This window comes from Colias philodice, chromosome 6 (genome assembly GCF_061535455.1).
Source record: "Colias philodice isolate Cphi_HAF_F1 chromosome 6, ilColPhil1 Martin Lab GWU primary, whole genome shotgun sequence".
In the NCBI taxonomy this organism is placed as follows: domain Eukaryota; kingdom Metazoa; phylum Arthropoda; class Insecta; order Lepidoptera; family Pieridae; genus Colias; species Colias philodice.
The window spans coordinates 9,183,216-9,202,870 of NC_143091.1; the positions used below are offsets into that span (position 1 = coordinate 9,183,216).

Sequence of the window (19,655 nt, forward strand, 5' to 3'; positions counted from 1 at the left end):
ACTTTGTGATCTCAATTTAGTGTCTCACGCGATGTTTCCTAGAAGATATATAGAGAGGCACCCCGTGGCGTTTTCGCCAGAAGTGTCAAAATGTCTAAGGTAAACCACCCCGAAGGAAATATGTATAAACGAAATATTTAGTACCTGGATCAAAAGAAATTGATCCCTATACCCGTGTAATAAAGAGTATGATAGTTCTTTGATCGTATTTGATTTCGGGAATACATTTGCGGTACCTATATCATAGAATAGATCTTTACGACGCATTCCTGCTTTTGAGATTGAGCTCAATAGTTTCGTTTACACCTCCTGAATTTCTCAGAAGGTTTAAGGGGTATCTCATTGTCGTCAGGTGTCATTCGATGTATTAATCTGATTGCAAGTTCATTTTCTGGTACAGCTCTTGAATGCATCCATCTAATCATGCTCTTTAATGCAATATTTTTTCATAATTAATTAATACAAATAAGTAGTGAGGTTACTATTTAATTAATATAGATATTTATCTAGACTTGCAATAGTAACATAGTTTAAAAATATCATTTTAAAGAATAGATTCTTTGAAGTTCCAAATGTAATTTAAGCATTTGTGGTAAGTTCTTGATTGGTGCAGTTTGCTGCTTAGTCGTGTGGATGCAGCGGCACTCGCCTGGCACGCCCGCTAAATAAATTCATTAGTTAAATCACCGTCGGCGGCGTTTTATGTCGGTAACATCAAAGGACCAGTCTGCCGCCCTGCCGTGGGCGCGTTCGCTCGACTTTTTACTTAAAAACCTCTGTAAACAAAATGATATGGTATCGAATATTTGATCCACATTTATTATTTGTACACAAAGAGAATATTTGCTTAGTGTACTTACCATCATCATAAATATTTGATTTTTTATTAACATTTCATTTTTTTTTTTTAATGTTTTTAGAATGTTTTATTATGGGTTTACGATCTTGATCACATATTATGGTCTTCTTGTAAATACAGCTCTTAAATATTTGAATTAATAACGAAAATAATAATGTAAGTACATACATACAACTTATGTCTCTCTGATAATTTAACCCCCGTGTGCGGACATTCAAATTTATTAGATTTTTTAAAACCAATTACATTAACATTATTACGTGTTGTAAAGTAAACTATTTGTTTACTAAAGGCATAGCGCGGTGTTGACTTGTGATCTACACATTGCAACTGCAAGTATTACGATCAGTTTCATTCAATCGTTTTATTTTGTGTTTAATACCCTACTGTCTCAAAATTAGAGCGAGAAAGATATATAACTTGTGTGGTCCTTTGGCCGTTTACTCGAACATATTCGTAAGCAATCGGCTAACTTCGTACTACAGAGCGGCAACATAATCCAGCCGAAACATGATGGCGGCTCAACAAATACTCGAGTTCATTTTTGATTCAGTGTTGCTCGGACCGCGCCAGCCTAAATACGTGATAGTGGCGCTAAAAAATTATCAAAACCGTATAGTTTCGTGTTCAATTCCGTTAGTGATAAATAGAAGTGCAGAATTCAGGTGTAATTGTGTGGTTATGTGGCGGCGAGTGATATGACATCTTGTGCCGCCAGACGGACTCCGGCCGTCTTCATGAGGATACTGGTGACAAGTTTGGCCCCGAGATCATGGTGGCTCCCGATTCCGAGGCTACTTCGAATCCTCGGATAGCGGCTGCACAAGAAAGCCCCTCCGCCGCCGAGGCGCGCCACAGCGCTGATTTATACATACGGACCAGTTGGGTCGACGCAGCTTTAGCACTCTCAGAACTTGAAAAGGTGCAGTGTTTACTTACTTGAAATTACAACTCACTCATATGAAATTACAGTGTTGAATTCCACTTGTCGTATTGCACGTGTGATTGTTTTTCTGCGAATGTCAATTGTCAATCGCTGCTAAGAACGCGGCAGTGCGGGGTTGTGGCGCCGACTAGTGGTAAGCGTGCGTACTATCAAGGCCGCGCGTATTTTGAGACTTAAAATACACGTCAAAATTCACTGGTAAACAAATTTCCGTGAAGTTAACGGTACACAGTAATCGAACAGTAAAAAAATAAAATATGACGAAATAAAATCAAAGAATAATGACAGCGTTTAATGAGAAAAAATTTATCGTACTTCAACTTATGCACTTTGTTGATGGAGGCTTGTGCTTGTGACAGATTAGAAAATAAGTGTCAAATTCACAACCGTACTCATAGGCTGTTTTCCAATTAGAGAGCTTAATGCGACTCAGTGCCGCACAATGCCGAAATAATAATTGGTTGAAAAATATTTACGGTTATCTGGATTTTGATTATTTCATTAACATTTTTTTCAATGTTTGTACCTTCATCCATACTTATATTTATTTTTTAACACATTTTGAATTAACTTTGATTATTTCAACAAACTACAATGAAACGAAACTTCAATTTTTTTTTCCAACAATTAATATGTAATTACTAATTACTAACGATAAATCGATTGCACGCATCAATTCATAGTCCATTGAATGAGTCCCTCCAAGGGGGGTCTAGAGTGCGTGAGTTAGTAACGTAAGATGTTTCTTCGGAAACATGTCAAGAGTCCCTAGGTAATACACATACTAAAACCCCGGGCCACTAGGAGGAGCCCCGGAGTGGGGGGAGGGGGGAAATGGGTCCATTTTTTCATTTTTCGCTTAAATCTCAAAAACGGTACATGTTAGAGAAAAACTTTCAAGGAAAAGTTGAAAGGCCATAAAATTATCTACAAGTTGTACCTAAATCATTTTTTCCTATATCCTACCGTTTCTGAGTTATATGGTTATACGGAGTAAAACATGATTTTGGCTCAAACAATTTCCACATCAATCGATCAAAAAATATTTCTTTCTTCCAAAAAACTCAAATGTGCAACTTGTGACCAGTACTGATAGATTGCTCTTAATTAGTTCTATAATTGGTAAAATAAACACATTCCTCCATGGAAGCCTTTAGGAGGAATCGATTGTCAAAATATTATATTAGGGCAGTTTGAGTTACTGAACTTGATCTTTTTATTTTTTTCTTCCAAAAAACTCAAAAGTGCAACTTGTGACCGGTACAGATAGATTGCTCATAATTAGGTCTATCATTGGTAAAAATACCAGATTCCACCACGGAGGCGTTTACGGGGAATTGAATTTTATCAGGGTAGTTACGATACATGAACTTTTTATTTTTTTTCTTCCAAAAAGCTCAAAAGTGCAACTTGTGACCGGTATAAATAGATTGCTCATAATTAGGTCTATCATTGATAAAAATACCAGATTCCACCATGGAGGCGTTTACGGGGAATTGAATTTTATTAGGGTAGTTAGTTAAAAAGTTCATGTATCGTAACTACCCTAATAAAATTCAATACCTCCTAAACGCCTCCATGGTGGAATCTGGTTTTTTTATCAATGATAGACCTAATTATGAGCAATCTATTGGTACCGGTCACAAGTTGCACTTTTGAGTTTTTTTGGAAGAAAAAAAATAAAAAGTTCAAGTATCGTATCTACCCTAATAAAATTCAATTCCCCGTAAACGCCTCCGTAGTGGAATCTAGTATTTTTATCAATGATAGACCTTATTAGGAGCAATCTATCTGTACCGGTCACAAGTTGCACTTTTGAGTTTTTTGGAAGAAAAAAAAATAAAAAGATCAAGTTCAGTAACTCAAACTACCCTAATATAATATTTTGACAATCGATTCCTCCTAAAGGCTTCCATGGAGGAATGTGTTTATTTTACCAATTATAGACCTAATTAAGAGCAATCTATCAGTACCGGTCACAAGTTGCACTTTTGAGTTTTTTGGAAGAAAAAAATAAAAAGATAAAGTTCAGTAACTCAAACTACCCTAATATAGTATTTTGACAATCGATTCCTCCTAAAGGCTTCCATGGAGGAATGTGTTTATTTTACCAATTATAGACCTAATTAAGAGCAATCTATCAGTATCGGTTACAAGTTGCACTTTTGAGTTTTTTTTGGAGAAAAAAAATAAAAAGTTCAAGTATAGTAACTACCCTAATAAAATTCAATTCCCCGTAAACGCCTCCGTGGTGGAATCTGGTATTTTTATCAATGATATACCCAATTATGAGAAATCTATCTGTACTGGTCACAAGTTGCACTTTTGAGTTTTTTGGAAGAAAAAAAATAAAAAGATCAAGTTCAGTAACTCAAACTACCATAATATAATATTTTGACAATCGATTCCTCCTAAAGGCTTCCATGGAGGAATGTGTTTATTTTACCAATTATAGACCTAATTAAGAGCAATCTATCAGTACCGGTCACAAGTTGCACATTTTAGTTTTTTGGAAGAAAGAAATATTTTTTGATCGATTGATGTGGAAATTGTTTGAGCCAAAATCATGTTTCACTGCGTATAACTCAGAAACGGTAGGATATAGGAAAAAATGATTTAGGTACAACTTGTAGATAATTTTATGGCCTTTCAACTTTTCCTTGAAAGTTTTTCTCTAACATGTACCGTTTTTGAGATTTAAGCGAAAAATGAAAAAATGGACCCATTTCCCCCCTCCCCCCACTCCGGGGCTCCTCCTAGTGGCCCGGGGTTTTAGTATGTTTATTACCTAGGGACTCTTGACATGTTTCCGAAGAAACATCTTACGTTACTAACTCACGCACTCTAGAACTTTTTATTCAATGGACTATCACGCGCATTACTTTTTCTAGTGCTCGATTGTGCGAAGCGTTGCTGTAGTTGGAACATTCAACGTTAAGCATTATGCCGCATGCGTTCTAACTTCTAGTCCTGTAATTGGAAAACGGGGACAGTATAGTCAAATGTGCAATTGTAGAAAGATTTTTATTGATATTGAAAGTTTAAAGTTGTAATTTAAAAACAAACATACCCAAAATGCAAATGAAAAAATGCAAATCTACTGCAAATTTTATGGAAACACTAGCTGCTCCGCGCGGTTTCACCCCCGTGGCTCCACCCCTGTTGGTCGTAGCGTGATGATGTATAGCCTATAACCTTCCTCGATAAATGGGCTATCTAACACCGAAAGAATTTTTCAAATCGGACCAGTAGTTCCCGAGATTAGCGCGTTCAAACAAACAAACAAACTCTTCAGCTTTATAATATTAGTATAGATTAGATACCGAAAGAAATTTATCATTATGCGTGTATGCGTAGTCTATTGTAGCAAAGTTCTATTTAAGTATTCGAGATACATATTACATTTACAACGTATTTACCTTTTAATTTTTATGAAATAAAAGTAAGTAGTACTTAGTTAAATGCTTGAACTCATTTCTATCGGATATTTAGAGATTGAAAATGCAAAATTTATTTAATACAGTAGATACGTGTTTATGCCGAGTAAGCAATCCCACCTAATTATTGAAGTGGCTGTCGGTTTCGAGGAAGGTAGCGCTTTCCTAGAAGGCCACACGCGCTTTCGTGGTCGACAATCGACGTTTCCATCAGCGACTTGCAAAATATTGCTTACCAAAGTTAATGTAAAGAGGTAACGTTGAGTTTGGGTGGTTGCAGAGTGTAATCTCTGAATCTTGAAAATTAATTTACTTATAAAAGCTCATTGTTTGAATGTCCTAAAAGCTTAATTTTTTCCTTTCAAGCCGGGTAAATATGAGGCAAGCCAAGAAACTAACATTATAAAATCAGTGATCTTAACGTTAGCAATTAGTAAACTAAACGTTAAGTAACGTAAACGTAACGATAGCCTTTATAAACGCACACTCATAAAAAATGCATACGGAAAGTTGTATTGTACACCATAATAAAGACATGTAACGTAAATAACGTTCTTATCCGAGATGAAGTAATTAAGTCGCAGCGGGAAGTGAGGCTGCGCACGCGCACCCAGCGGTGATGCGATAGAGTCATCAACTCCGGACACACGCAACTTTGGTTCTGAAGGAGAAAGCTAAAAAATTATATCGCCAACATCGAATCTTGCTACTGATATGCATGTATAATTAGAATATCAATTTTTTTTATATTTTTTATTTCTATTTTGAAATACTTAAGATTTAAATCAGTCCTCTCTAAACACGTCCTTTATGTTGATATCTATCACAGGTCACATGTCAATATTTATTTGTATTAAAAAATACTTCTTTATCGATAAAAATAAAAGAATCTTCAAAACTTTTCATCTGGTAGGACCGCACAGCGCTCGCCTGGTGGAATTGAGACATCTTGTGGTTTCCGATCACTCGTCCCTTTCTTACACGTGAAAATAACAATCGCTTTCCTTTTCTGGTGAGGTTTATTTGCTATCCCATTCTGGTCCATTATTCCCATACATGTTGCATCTTCTTCCAAACATTGCGTTCGCCGACGGTCGGCAGCTGCGCTGGAGACCCATAAAATATAGCCACGATTTTCAAATGCGCATCCAACGTGTTGTTGAATTGGAAAACCATTTATTTTGTTCATAATTAAGTCTTATACTTGTAGAACGTTTACAAATAAGCAAAAAAAAAACTGCAAGCTGTTTTTTGCTAGTCGATATTATTTTCGTAATTATTATGTCAACGTTAGCCGAATTGGTATCAAATTACTCCTTGGATAATTATGTTGTTCACCGCAACACGTGGCACTCACTCAGATCAATGCACATTGTCATTTTTCCCCTTCATTGCTTCTTGCTTCCGTTTCACTGATTCACCATATGACGGGGTGTAAGCTTATAAAAATTCTAGACTTTTTAAACAACATGTATCTAAAGCTTTTTCCTCACAACAATATTTTTTTAAATATATCTTTCAACCGAGTGTATAAACATTGTTATTGTATAATAAACATACTCGATGATATTAATTATATTTAACAATATCATTTAATGCATTATTAAGTCAAATAAATGATAAGAATACATATTGTTATATTTCTGACAACAAGTAATACATTGACCATTGTTTATCTCCTAATGGAGCACTTTTATTAAAGGTATGAATATAACTTGTAAATACCCTCTAGTATTGTCTAAATCATAACAAATAATAATTAATTAATCAAAACGTAAAGTTCCGCATATTCGTAGGAAGGATATAAAAGTTCAACTTCTTACCTAGGTAGGTATATTAATCTTTGCAAAATTTATCCAAGTATTATATATTTTATTTGTTACATTTTTAATAATTTTCGTAAAACGTTCTCACAGACGCTCTTCCTACAATTTGTACACTAAAAATTTTCAATAAATCGCATGTTATTTGGCTATAATTTTACCCCTTACTTTTAATTTTCTAAACTAACGGAGTTTTCTATTTTTTGCTTTTTTAAATATCTATTTGAATAAATTTTAACGCTCATCATATTTACCTAGAAAATTTTTCTTAAATCGAACCTTGAATCGAACCTAGAATTTTGACCATGGTGGGCATTTTAATCGAAAAGTAGGTAGAGCAAATGCGAAACCGAACAGATTTTTTTTAAAATTGAATATAGAGGTGAATAATAATAAAAATAACATCAAATACAGGGACACAAAATGAACATAATATATTAGCTACATATATGAAAATGTCTACAATGAGGTTAGTGTCTACAGATATAAAAATATACCATAACTGCTAATTTATGTCTTTATTAGTGTGAACTAGCTAAGCTGAACTTTTATACGAGGTACTTTTAATCCGCTTAAATATAAATTATGAAATTTATAAGCAATAGAATATTGTTGATAAAGATGGAACATATACAGTTATGCCTGTGGTTATGCTAATTAATTGAGGCTCCAACTACTAAATTATCTTATAAAATAGATAAAAGTATGTATGAATGAGACGAGGAGTAATTTTTCTGTAAAGCGATAAACGAACAACAATATACGTTGTATTATTGTTGTTTATTTTGTAAGGAGACGACGATACAATAATCGAACAGATAATTACAATGGACACGACCTCATACAAGTGAAGTCGACCGACAGCTATCACCCAGATGTTTTCTAAAATTAACCCTAACTGTTTCCTGCACGATGATAAAGAGCTATGTTTACTTAAAATGTCTAATAATAGTAACATAAATGAATGTTATACATTATAAATGGATAAATATTAATTTCTATGGAGAAAGCATTTAGAACAATCACCGGAAACGTGTAGACGTCGCTTAAACAAATACCCGCCGTATTTGATTAAGAAGTCGCTTGTGCTGAGCCGTGGGCTCATGCATGTTTTGTTAAGATTATCTGAGGCAGCGGCAAACGTGAGAACGTGCATATAGTGACCCGATCTGTTATCTACAGGAAATGCTCCGGAGACGCTGGCGCATTGCGGATCCCGAACTAATCCCATTTCATTGCGACACTTACATGTCAGTGTATGTAAATTTCCGACGAAAAGATAAGACGGTGGCTTGTCATATTATGTTTGACTCATTTGATAGGTAAATCATAATTGATCGACTAGACTACAATTTGAACTACTTGGTCAGTTGAGATTGATTTATTGAATGTCCGGCTTTGAGTCCCCTATTCAATACTACAGAGCAATCGAATTGTTCATATCGATATGAATGTGAGGTAGCAAATTTATCTTCAGTACATGTACGTGAATGAAGGACTATGTCTCTGTACTCTGTAGTAACGTACCCACGTGAGTAGCGCGGGTTGCGCGGGCGCATTCCGGCCGTGACGTCACGGCCACCCAGCGCGGATACGAACCGCTTCATGGCTTTGAGCTAACATTTTCTTAGGAACCCTTCTAGTAAGCTATTGCATAGTCATGAACTGCGAGGCAAATAGTTCTATTAAGTAATCGCTACTCGAATAAAACTGGTGTTTTTAATGAAACACTTAACATAAAATGGTCGATAGAGATAAAACCTGTAGGGCAAGTACTCACCATTTATGTGAGTAGTTTTATCAAAAACTTGTTTTGTTAGTGATTTACTAAAAATATTGTATCTTTGACATAATTCCAGCGATAAAGTCGTAATATTTGATGACAATTTATTGATTTTATTGCCTACGCTTTGTGTAGTATAAACCACACATGGCAGTAAACAACTTTGTTAGTAAAAAACAAAGTTGTTTGAACTGTTATCGACTTAAAATAATGTATGTTGTATGTTTTGTAAACGGTAATTTGAACATCAAAGAATACCACAAGACACCGCTAAAGGCTACGTGATTTTGAATGGCAGTACGAACGCGTAGGCACGAGTACCCGCGGTACTAATGGTTATGTTTGAGTCGAGACTGGCCTCGATTAAGTTATTATTTTGCAATCAAACTATATTAAGAAATTCGATAACCAATCTTTAATAAAGCCATTAGTGAAAATAAATTAGTAGACACAGTCTAGTTACTAGTGATAAGCACGTAATGAGAGCACATTTTGCAACGCTAATTGTATATTGCATATTGTAATAAAAAATAATCTATCATAAAGGTTACTAATTGTTTCAAAGTTGTTATTTGTGTTTGGCAAAAGGTTCTATATTACACAGTACACACCTATATTCAAAAAGTAAAATGACAACAAGGCAACACGAAGCAAGGCATGCAAGTAAATCATGAACGCATAGCCGTTAATCAAACTAGCGGAAGTCCAACAATTTACAACGATGATTGCAGTTGATATCATTTAATTTAATAATCGGCGTCTGTGTGTAATTTCCCTTAGTATCGTGATCTGAAGGAACGCTGGCGCCAGGGGCTCGCCGCCGCGCTGGCCCGCCCGCGCCACTCATTTATCACAATCAACTCAGAAATTATTTCGACGTTTAAAACCTCTATACTATAACCGACCACGGCTTATCTTATTCTCGTATTTACGTGCAGTACAAAGCAAAAGATTTACATCTTTGCTTATCGTAATTAGGTTGTATTATACGCTCTATTGTGTTTGATTCAATACAGTATTTTGTTTCAGACATCCAGATAAATGTTTTCCGCAGTGCTGTCTGAATAATTTCTAAAGTCGTAGATTAACACGTAAATATTTTTACAGGGAAACATCGAAGGCGGCAGAACATCACTGTGGATACGGGCGTGGTTGCAGGAGCAACTATTTATATTGGGGTGTTTTCTACAAGGCGACGCGGGGAAAGTTCTATTCGTCGCTATATTAGTCCTCTCCACGTTCTGTGTCGGCCTGAAGTCCGCACAAATACACACGCGGGTCGACCAACTCTGGGTTCAAGGTACGCTAAAATTAGTTTGTAACTATTCCGTTGTCCACCGTCCTCAGTCATTATCGTGTGCATACAATCTAAATGTCGTAAAAGTAATTCATGATAAACACAATGTGCATCTCGTAGAATACCAATGCAGCAGTGACAAGTGCGCATAAACGCCGCTTCCGTCTTGCTCCGACGTGCCTTGAATGGAGCCGAGACTACACAACGTGCCGCGTTATATTAGAGCCCTTATACGACAAACAAGGCGAATTAAAATTCGTCGATCATCGATTTCGTAATACCCACAACCTACATGCGTCCGGTTCATTCGATGGTCTCATTGTATTTTTAATTAATTGTTCATATGCCGCGTGCAGTGCGCTCGTATAGATATAATTGTTGACAGCAGCCACTTTATGGTCGATACGTGCAAGACATCCAGACCTTTGCGGCTTTGATGCACAGGATGTTGAGGAAGTTTTAATTATACTATTAGTACCACTGTCGGCAAACAATGTATGCCTCATAAAACAAAATTAGGTACTTTAAAACATGGCTCAAGTAATTAATATTTATAAAGCAATTCGGTCCCATTTCGTCAATTTTATCCAAACATAATTATTTAAAATTTAATAATAATTTATTAGACTTCTATAATTGTATTTAGTAATTGCGCTTAAATTACTTTAGTTTACGACTCGAAAGTTTATCCATTCTATTTCCTTCACAACATTTTGTAGGTAATTTATTGCAAGGCCTGCAAATTGCTCGTTGGGAGGTCTATTGTCAACTCATAAAATAAAATCTATACGACTAGTTTCGACAGAGGCAGTAGTTCTTGATTTGTTATCGGACTGGCATTATGTAAATTGTAGACATAAACTATTAGAGGAAATACAATATTTAAACATTTTGCTCAGATATTTTTCAATAAAATAACTATTATAAATTATGTATCTTTTTGTCATTTTATTACGAAGAAAAATGTTTCAAATGTTTCAAGTTTTCAAATTGTTTACAGTAGGTACGTCAAGGGAGAGCCAAATAGAGAAATTTAGGTTTAATAGGTACAAGCACGGTAAACTATATACATAAAAGGCATAAATTGGGCTGTGTTGTCTACCTATGCTATTGTGAGTAAAAAGTATACTCAAATAGATTACATAAAAATTATAAACATTTAAACGAAGATATGAAAGAAAAATCACTTATGGGACATCCTAAAATGCAATCCGATATTTTTGGTCCTAAAAAATATCTTTCTATAAACAGAAAAATCGGTAATATCTGAAATAAAATATCAATAAACTGTCTGAAATATTGTCTAGATGATAAAATCAAAATGACTAGTGTTATACTACAGATATGCCATAGAAGTATCCGGAAATTGAGGAGGATGCACATCCTATGCGGGTACGGTACAAATTACAATGTTGAAACCGGTCTAGGGAAAGTAATTCTTGTACACCAATGCGTAGGTATTCTTGATTTTGTTGCTTCAGACAGTATTTTCATCTTTTGTTCAATTCCGAATTCTAGCAATTATCATTCAATACAATATTTTCTTTTTTTGTATTTTTTAAGGAATAAGTGGTGTGAATTTGAAAGTGAATTTTTGCAGGAAATGAGAATATTAATTCCACGATTGCAAATAAAGATAAAATGATTAATGAATATATTGAAATTTATATTTAACAAAATAGTATAAAAAGTATATATCCAATGTAAATTAAGCACAACATAATGTCACTCATAAAAAGCTGAAACTGCAAAGGAAGTCAACACAAATTATTGCAGCACCTGTCGTTAAACTTCCAACATTTCAGATACATAATTGGCATTGGTGAAGGACAGACGGACGAAATTAATGCGTATTATAAAAATTGAAAGCTAAAATTCTTCGCAAATTAAATATTATTAACGTAGTACCTAGCACAGGTAGTAGTCGACGTTTGTTTGTGTTTTTTTTTATCCTTATTGTATTCATAATAAAGCAATCGTCATCACGTCAAATAAAGTGAAAAAAAAAGAATGTACACATTCCTGGCTACTGTCCAAGCCATTCCGATATTCAAAACTAACGGCACCACCAAATCTTCAACACAAAGACTCAAACAATGCCGGTCTAAGTCACCTAACAACTTAAGGGGCCCTGCTCCGAAATGTATGTTTCTAAATCATGGTTTTTGGATAGAAATCATCATATTTAAAATCCTAAAAAAATATATAGCACAGATAAACGTTTGATCTAGTGACTTTTTTGGATAAAAACACAATATTAAACATTTGACTCGATCAAAAAAAAATCAGAAGTAACATCGATTTTAAAAGCATAATCAGTTTTATGAGAATTAGGGGAACGCTATGTTTATGAAAATTTGACATTTCATTTACTAATCAGGTTTTACAGGGAAATTTTTGGATAGATTTTTAATTTAGCCCTTATTTTTTTCTATATAAAATATAATACGTAAAATGCGACTCGCGCGCACCACGTCAGTGCCGCCAGAGTCCAGCCGGACGTCATCGAAGGAGGACCTGTGCTAGTTTTGCTCCCGACCACGTTGCAGTCGCCGCTCGCGTATTAGAACCGAGCGGCGAGTAAAACGGCGAGCATGTCACGGTATAAATAAATCAGTAGTTTGATTTTGTTAGTTATCCTAGGATTATTGTTGTAAATATAAATTAACTTCTTATTCTATAGTCTATACTATTAAACGAACAATATTTGCATATTAATATATTTGTTTGTAAATACAGTGTGGAAATTTTCGATGGGCCCTGGGTGAAAGTACTAGAAATACTGGAGATAGCAAATATCCTTTTCATCTTTTCAAATTTCCTTTCAAATTTTCGTCGGCGCCATCTTGGATTTTAGTTTTGACCTCATATTGGTTAATCGCTAGCCCAAAAACCACCCACATTTGCTACTTAGGAAAAGTTCAGATTTTTTAGATATCATAGGTAATGTGACGAATATAATTTATTTCATTCCGACCGTTTCTCGGAATAACATACATTTACTAAGAAGGGTTTAATATATTGCCGGTAACATAATATTATGATGTATGATAATAATTAATAATTCATAAAAAAGTATTTTATACATTTCTTAAAAAGCTTCGATATTGTATACAATAATACAAATCATTAATTGATTATTATTCAAATTGTTGTAAAATAGTCAAACTTTTTTAAGTTGGTTGAATACACTAACTTACTTATTACATACTTATATTCAATTATTATTTTGCCTTTTTTATTTGTTTTACTTTTAATTATTATTACCAATATTTTCAGAAGAAAATAAATTAATGTATCCAGAACGAGAGTTTCATTTTAAACTTTAAATGTATGTATAAAATAGACCAAAAAATTTTTACGAGAAATTAACAATAAATTATCTTTTATATTGTTTCTATCGATTTGAATAATAAAATAAAATTTGAAAAAGGAATGTTTCCTTTCAGAAAAATTTGCTATCCCTAGTATTTCAAGTACTTTCCATTCAGGGCACATCGAAAATTTCCACACTGTATATATACAAACAAATATATAAATATGCAAATATTGCTCGTTTAATGGTATAGGATAAGTAGTAAATTTATTTATCAACAACATTCCTACGATAGCAAATAAAATCGAACTACTGATTTATTTATACTGTGGCATAATCGCCCGCCTTCATAGGTCACCGGAGTTCATGCCGCGCCGGCTCCTGCGCAACGCGGGCGCGAGCCATCTCAGTGCCTAAAATGCCTAAACTTTCAGTACAAGGGGCTCTTAATTAGGTGGCCCGCGGCCGCCCGTAAATATCCCCACGTAAAATTACGACCAATAAAAGTAAAAAATGTAAAACATCTATTGAGTAACAAAAAAAGTGGTTTGATTGTCCGGCTCGCTTTGTATGAAGACGTCGTGCTGCGCAAAGAACGCTCTGCGTTTACATTCATTTCTCGGTCCTCTTCAAAATTGAGATGTCTTCTCGTCGAGCGACGGAATAAAAACCGTGACACGGGTCTTTGTATACTGGTTTTCATTTTTTTACTGAATTTTGAACTCAATATCTATTTTGAGGTTACCTGAACCATAATTACAGATTTTCTACTGTTTTACTGTTACAATATTTTTAATATTACCTAGATTCTATTTTCTCATATGCCTCAAGTTGTAGAACGTGTTTAAACAAGATAGGCTTTCAAAGTACGATTTTCAAAGGATAACCGTTTATAAAATTGTCTAGAATATGGATTTTCAACAATTCAATCGGCATATCAAATTTTTAACAAGTTATGCATATTTCGTCGATGTCCGATTTAGCACTTTCACTTTTGCGATAGCTTCGGGTCGAAGGCTCCTCAGTCTGTTTTCATCTTGAATATACATTATACACAGCATCGGTGTTGTTTATGCGGCTGCCAGCAAAGGATTCGGTTTGTTGATTCCGCCATCCATCTGTTGTCTACGCGAGCTAATTTGCATAGAGGGCTCGGCGGCGAGGCGCGGGCGGCGCGGGGTGCGGGGCGGACCACACGGGCTCCTACAGTTGACGCGGGTGGTCACAACCACATGCGCGTACGTGTGTCCCCTCCCGACCCTCTCCGCTAAGACGTCATTCATTTCGATCGTCCGCGATCACCGGCTACCGCATCGGGTCGAAATGTTGTCATTATCGGCGCGCACGCATTGGGAATGTTATAAAAAGGCCAAACACTCGCATATACTTTTGCCGAAATACATTGTAACTTATCTTTCAAGGAATCGCTTGTGCAGATGTATGCTTCGTTTTTGACATATCCTTTGACATATCCAGCATACCAAGAACACATTCAACTTAAGATATTCTTTGATGACATTGATGGTGTCGACACATTCCATGTGAAGCTGCGTTTTAAAAACTGCAGTTGAATGTAAATATGTTAAAAACAGCTTTTCGTTGGTATGCAATGGTCTCATTATAATATAATATGGTCTATGGTGAGTTGTAGAGAGGCGGCTGTGAAAGCTCGACATACCATAAATTCTCTGTGACCTTGCTATGTTTTGTTTCTGTTCTCGTGGAAATAAAACATTGCCCTACATAGTTGGAACTGGAATAATAACGCTCGTATTTAATATTTTACTAATGTAAGCCACATATTGAAGGAAAGTTATGGATGAAAAAACAAAATGTACGTTGGTACATTGAATGTAAATATCAATTTGGAAAAGCGCAAGCGATGTCGTTGAATATAAAGTAATCCGATAATTAATCAATTTTCAAGTTAGTATATTGATTATTGAATATTCATAAAGATTAAGTTTAGGTTATCAATAAATTAATGATTAATCCATATTGAGACGTTCGCTGCTCGTGTAGTAAAAGTTGGCGTCGTAAATCGCGCCCACGACTGGTAGGTGTTAAATTAGAGGCGCCTTGTGCGGCCGCTGGTCTCATTCCCTTTATGTCTTATGATAATCCCTTATATCCGGCACGAGTGCGGCCCGTCTATCTTTAACCCGAACGATTCTTATTATCGGCTGATAATATTACTCAATTAGATATAACAAGGCTTAAAGCTCCAAAAAAAGAAATTAAAGCGAACCGCGGGCGGCATCGAACGATGGCCAAAACTTCTTATGCCGCTAAGATAAAAGTTATTTCACTTCCATTCACTAAATGGATAAAAAGTGTTGGCACGTCAATCACGTTTTTGTACGAGGTTTTTGTACTTTTAACTAATTTACATATAAAGTGTTCTGCGAATCATGATGGCTTTAGCATTAGCGACGTTATCACCTAAGGACAGACTGACAACTGAATTTGATTAGGTTGCCTCGTTCGTTTTATTTTGGCAGGTTCCTTTATTGGGTTTGCGGTAATTATTTTTAAATCGAGGGTTAACGAGTAATCTTAAAATCGTTTATGTTTGCCGTTTCAGAGCGTTCATCTTTTCATTACTGGCATCAGTCTGGTACCAGTCAAATGAGAAGAGTATTTTATTTTAATTAAAATTTAAAAATGAGGTGTTTTGGAAATGAAACATGATTCCTTGATTAAAAATTTAATATTTTATTCACAACTACACTTCAAACCCCAAAGTAAAGGATATTATTAAAACCTTAACTCTTTTGGGGACCTAATTAGGATACATACAGTCCAATACATAAATAACGAGGATGGGTGTTAATTGGAAAAAATGTTCATGACATCCCCGATAGCTAACGTTCGCTGCGATGAACACAACTTTTTACAGTATAAAAAAAAGAACCAGCATCATTTGCACGTTCATTCGTCCGTCACTTAGGAACGGCGCTGATCATATCGATTTTATTTATTGCCGTAAACTGTATGCAACTTTGAAAGGTACCGTGTACTACATATAAATCAGGGAAGATTTATTTATTAACTTTTAGGTGGATTTATTTATCTCAATTATCTATTTTTTGGAATTTACTGAGCACTTGAGAAAAAATTATTTTTTCCCTAAATATATTAACTTGCAAAGGCGTAGATTCTGTATACATTGAAAATCTTGGACAGAAATGCCAAATAAGTTTGTTTTCTAACGTCTTAATTGATAGCTGCCGAAAATTAAAACTTGTTGTAAATGGCTTGTGATATTTTAAATTAAGTCGTGACAAAACAAATGTGGGGAGTGTCAGAATTTCTATAAATCACTTGTGAAATGTGTTAACGAAGATAGCAGCGACTCCGCCCTAATAACAAATGTGTCGACACTCCAATAATCCAGGTTGTTAGCTAAATTTAGACATTTTTAAGAACTTAGAATATTGGGGTGCGATTGAAGCTTTTGGGCTGTTGCTTTGTTTTAAAACATTTAGTGTTCTTACGACTACAATACGATGCATAAATAATATGAATGCCATATCGATATTAAGTGTGTATGAAAATTCACCATGCATTGATCTTATAATTTGTTTAAAAATAAAATTGGAATACATATAGATATAAATCAGCAGTTAAAAACATTCTACCACACCCTTTAGAGAAACAATAGATTTTTAATTCTTCCTCGATTAACATAGTTATTCCATTTGAGTTGTATGAATGAGATAACACTTTGAAGAGATCAAGAAAATCTTGTAATATTATTGTAATCATTATCCAAATATCATTAATTGTTTGTACGTGGATAAAATAAACTTTTACTAATTACCTTCTAATTACTTTAATATAAACAAGTATTGAATGTTTTTATGTTTCATTTCGTAGCTTATTTACATGGAGACCACCGGTCATCATTGTCTCTTTGATGTCATTACTCATTACCTAATAAGACAGATAAGCCATAGTATTAAAAAAAAGGAAAAGTGTTTACTTTTTCACCGGGAAGTAGAATATTTCTCTCACGGTGTAAGCTTTTGTCTTTATGTCGGTATCTTTAGGTACTGAGTATGGTCGTTTCGTACTGTTGAAACATGGTTGAAACAGAATTAAGCCAGCAAAATTGAATTAAATAAGGATTTAAAAGAGAAAAAATAACTGCCCAAAACCATTAATTTAAATGGATATTATTAACCTTAAATCATTTAACGAACTTACACAATCTAAATTCAAGTGTATGATTGATATATAACTACTTCTAAGGAGTTGAATGGTCATACAAGTTTAAAATTTTACGAGGTCAATGACGTAACGAGACAAAGTTTGTAATGTGTCGGCGAACCTATCACGCTATAAAAATGAATTCTACATTGACCTCCTTAATCACTATTTTATAACAGTGACGCCTGGTAGCACGTTTGAGTTATAAATCTCAAACATAGATAACAGGTTTTACGATGTAGAGGTATAGTTCAATTATTGGGTCACAAAACTTAATCAAAATAGAACTGTGTTTGAATAAGGAAAATAATCATTTCTTTCTCTAATTTTATTATCTTATTTTCCTGTTTTTCTTGCTGATAAGAAAGCAAGACGTTCTTTTAATGGCAAAGAAGATCTTATGCAGCCTAAAGTATTTCTCTGTTCTTACCTCTTATTTAAACAATTGTGTATAGGTACTTATTTCTTCGCATATATTTTATCCTTGGTTATTTTCAGAGGGTGGACGGCTAGAAGCAGAATTGAAATATACAGCCCAAGCGCTGGGTGAGGCCGATTCATCGACACACCAACTTATTATACAAACCGCCAAAGAACCGGACGTTTCGTTGTTACATCCCGGAGCATTACTGGAGCACCTAAAGGTAAATTCCGAGAAAAACATTTCTATTGACTATGGTGTTTGTCAGGATTTTGTTCAGTTACCGCTCTTTGACTTTAATATTTACGTACCTATCTTTAATGCAAAGAAGAAAGTAAGCTTTTGTGTTTCTCATTCCATATTATTCTAGGCTATGCAGCTCACTCTATGTTAGCTCTAATAAAAATTAAGTTTGTGACATTCAAAAATACCGTAGCTTTCTATATTTCCATAATCGGTTAAATAATTTTGTAAGTTCTTAATTGAATAATTACGACCGTGTAATTGAATAATTACGAACTATACTACCTCTTATAATGATATTGAATAACATTAGTTACTACAAAACAATAATCATTCTCCATTCGATTCGACTTTTGGCTTTGTTGAGTTCCCAAACGAGCTTAATCAACAGCAGCGTCTGATAAACGTGTATTGTTTAAACAGGTGGTGCACGCAGCGACTCGGGTCACTATTCACATGTATGATATCGAATGGCGGCTCAAGGACCTCTGCTACAGCCCCAGCATACCAGACTTCGAAGGGTACCACCACATCGAGTCAATCATAGACAACGTCATACCCTGCGCTATTATAACTCCCCTCGATTGCTTCTGGGAAGGCTCCAAATTGCTGGGCCCCGATTATCCTATATTTGTACCGTGAGTAAATTTATTACTTTAGGATTTGTGCTTAGTTTTAGTTGAATAACATTATTTCGTGTTAGCTAGTAAAGTAAAAGTCTTATTATAATTTGCCTTACTGTTTATGTATAACACTCTTAATTCTACTAATAAACAATTTCCTATATAAAAATACACAATTTTCTTACAGTCATCTGAAACACAAGCTACAATGGACGCACTTAAATCCACTAGAAGTAATCGAAGAAGTCAAGAAGCTCAAGTTCCAATTCCCGCTCAGCACGATGGAAGCGTACATGAAGCGAGCTGGCATCACGTCCGCCTACATGAAGAAGCCGTGCCTGGACCCCACCGACCCCCACTGTCCTGCCACGGCGCCCAACAAGAAGTCTGGACACGTAAGTTTCGAATTATCCTTATTAATTGTTAAATCTTTGATAATGAAGTAAAAATGTAATAATGGCCCCAATTAAAAAGCTTTTGGGTGTTAAAAAAATCTTTGTTTCCAAAGGCAAATTGAAATAGGTTTATCAGTATTATATATGTATTTTTTATTGTCATAAAAAATAAAAAAAAATTGTTTAAAAAAATTCAACTAGGTCTTGAAAAATCGTGTCATCTACATAGGTAAATTACCCGAATAATAATCAACTTAATCCATATAATATTACTTACGACACTAACTGCGTTCACTAAAA

General features: G+C 34.8%; 1 protein-coding gene across 1 annotated transcript in view; it reads left to right on the forward strand.

Moving 5' to 3' along the window:
* The first annotated feature begins 1,392 nt into the window (after positions 1-1,392).
* ptc (protein patched) overlaps positions 1,393-19,655 on the forward strand; it is a 31,814-nt gene continuing 13,551 nt past the window's right edge. Inside the window, exons 1-5 of the mRNA XM_089696652.1 lie at positions 1,393-1,781; positions 9,956-10,148; positions 18,172-18,317; positions 18,761-18,975; positions 19,148-19,355. Of these exons, the coding sequence (XP_089552778.1) occupies positions 1,632-1,781; positions 9,956-10,148; positions 18,172-18,317; positions 18,761-18,975; positions 19,148-19,355 (912 nt within the window). The 5' untranslated portion in view covers positions 1,393-1,631. The remainder of the gene's footprint in view (positions 1,782-9,955; positions 10,149-18,171; positions 18,318-18,760; positions 18,976-19,147; positions 19,356-19,655) is intronic.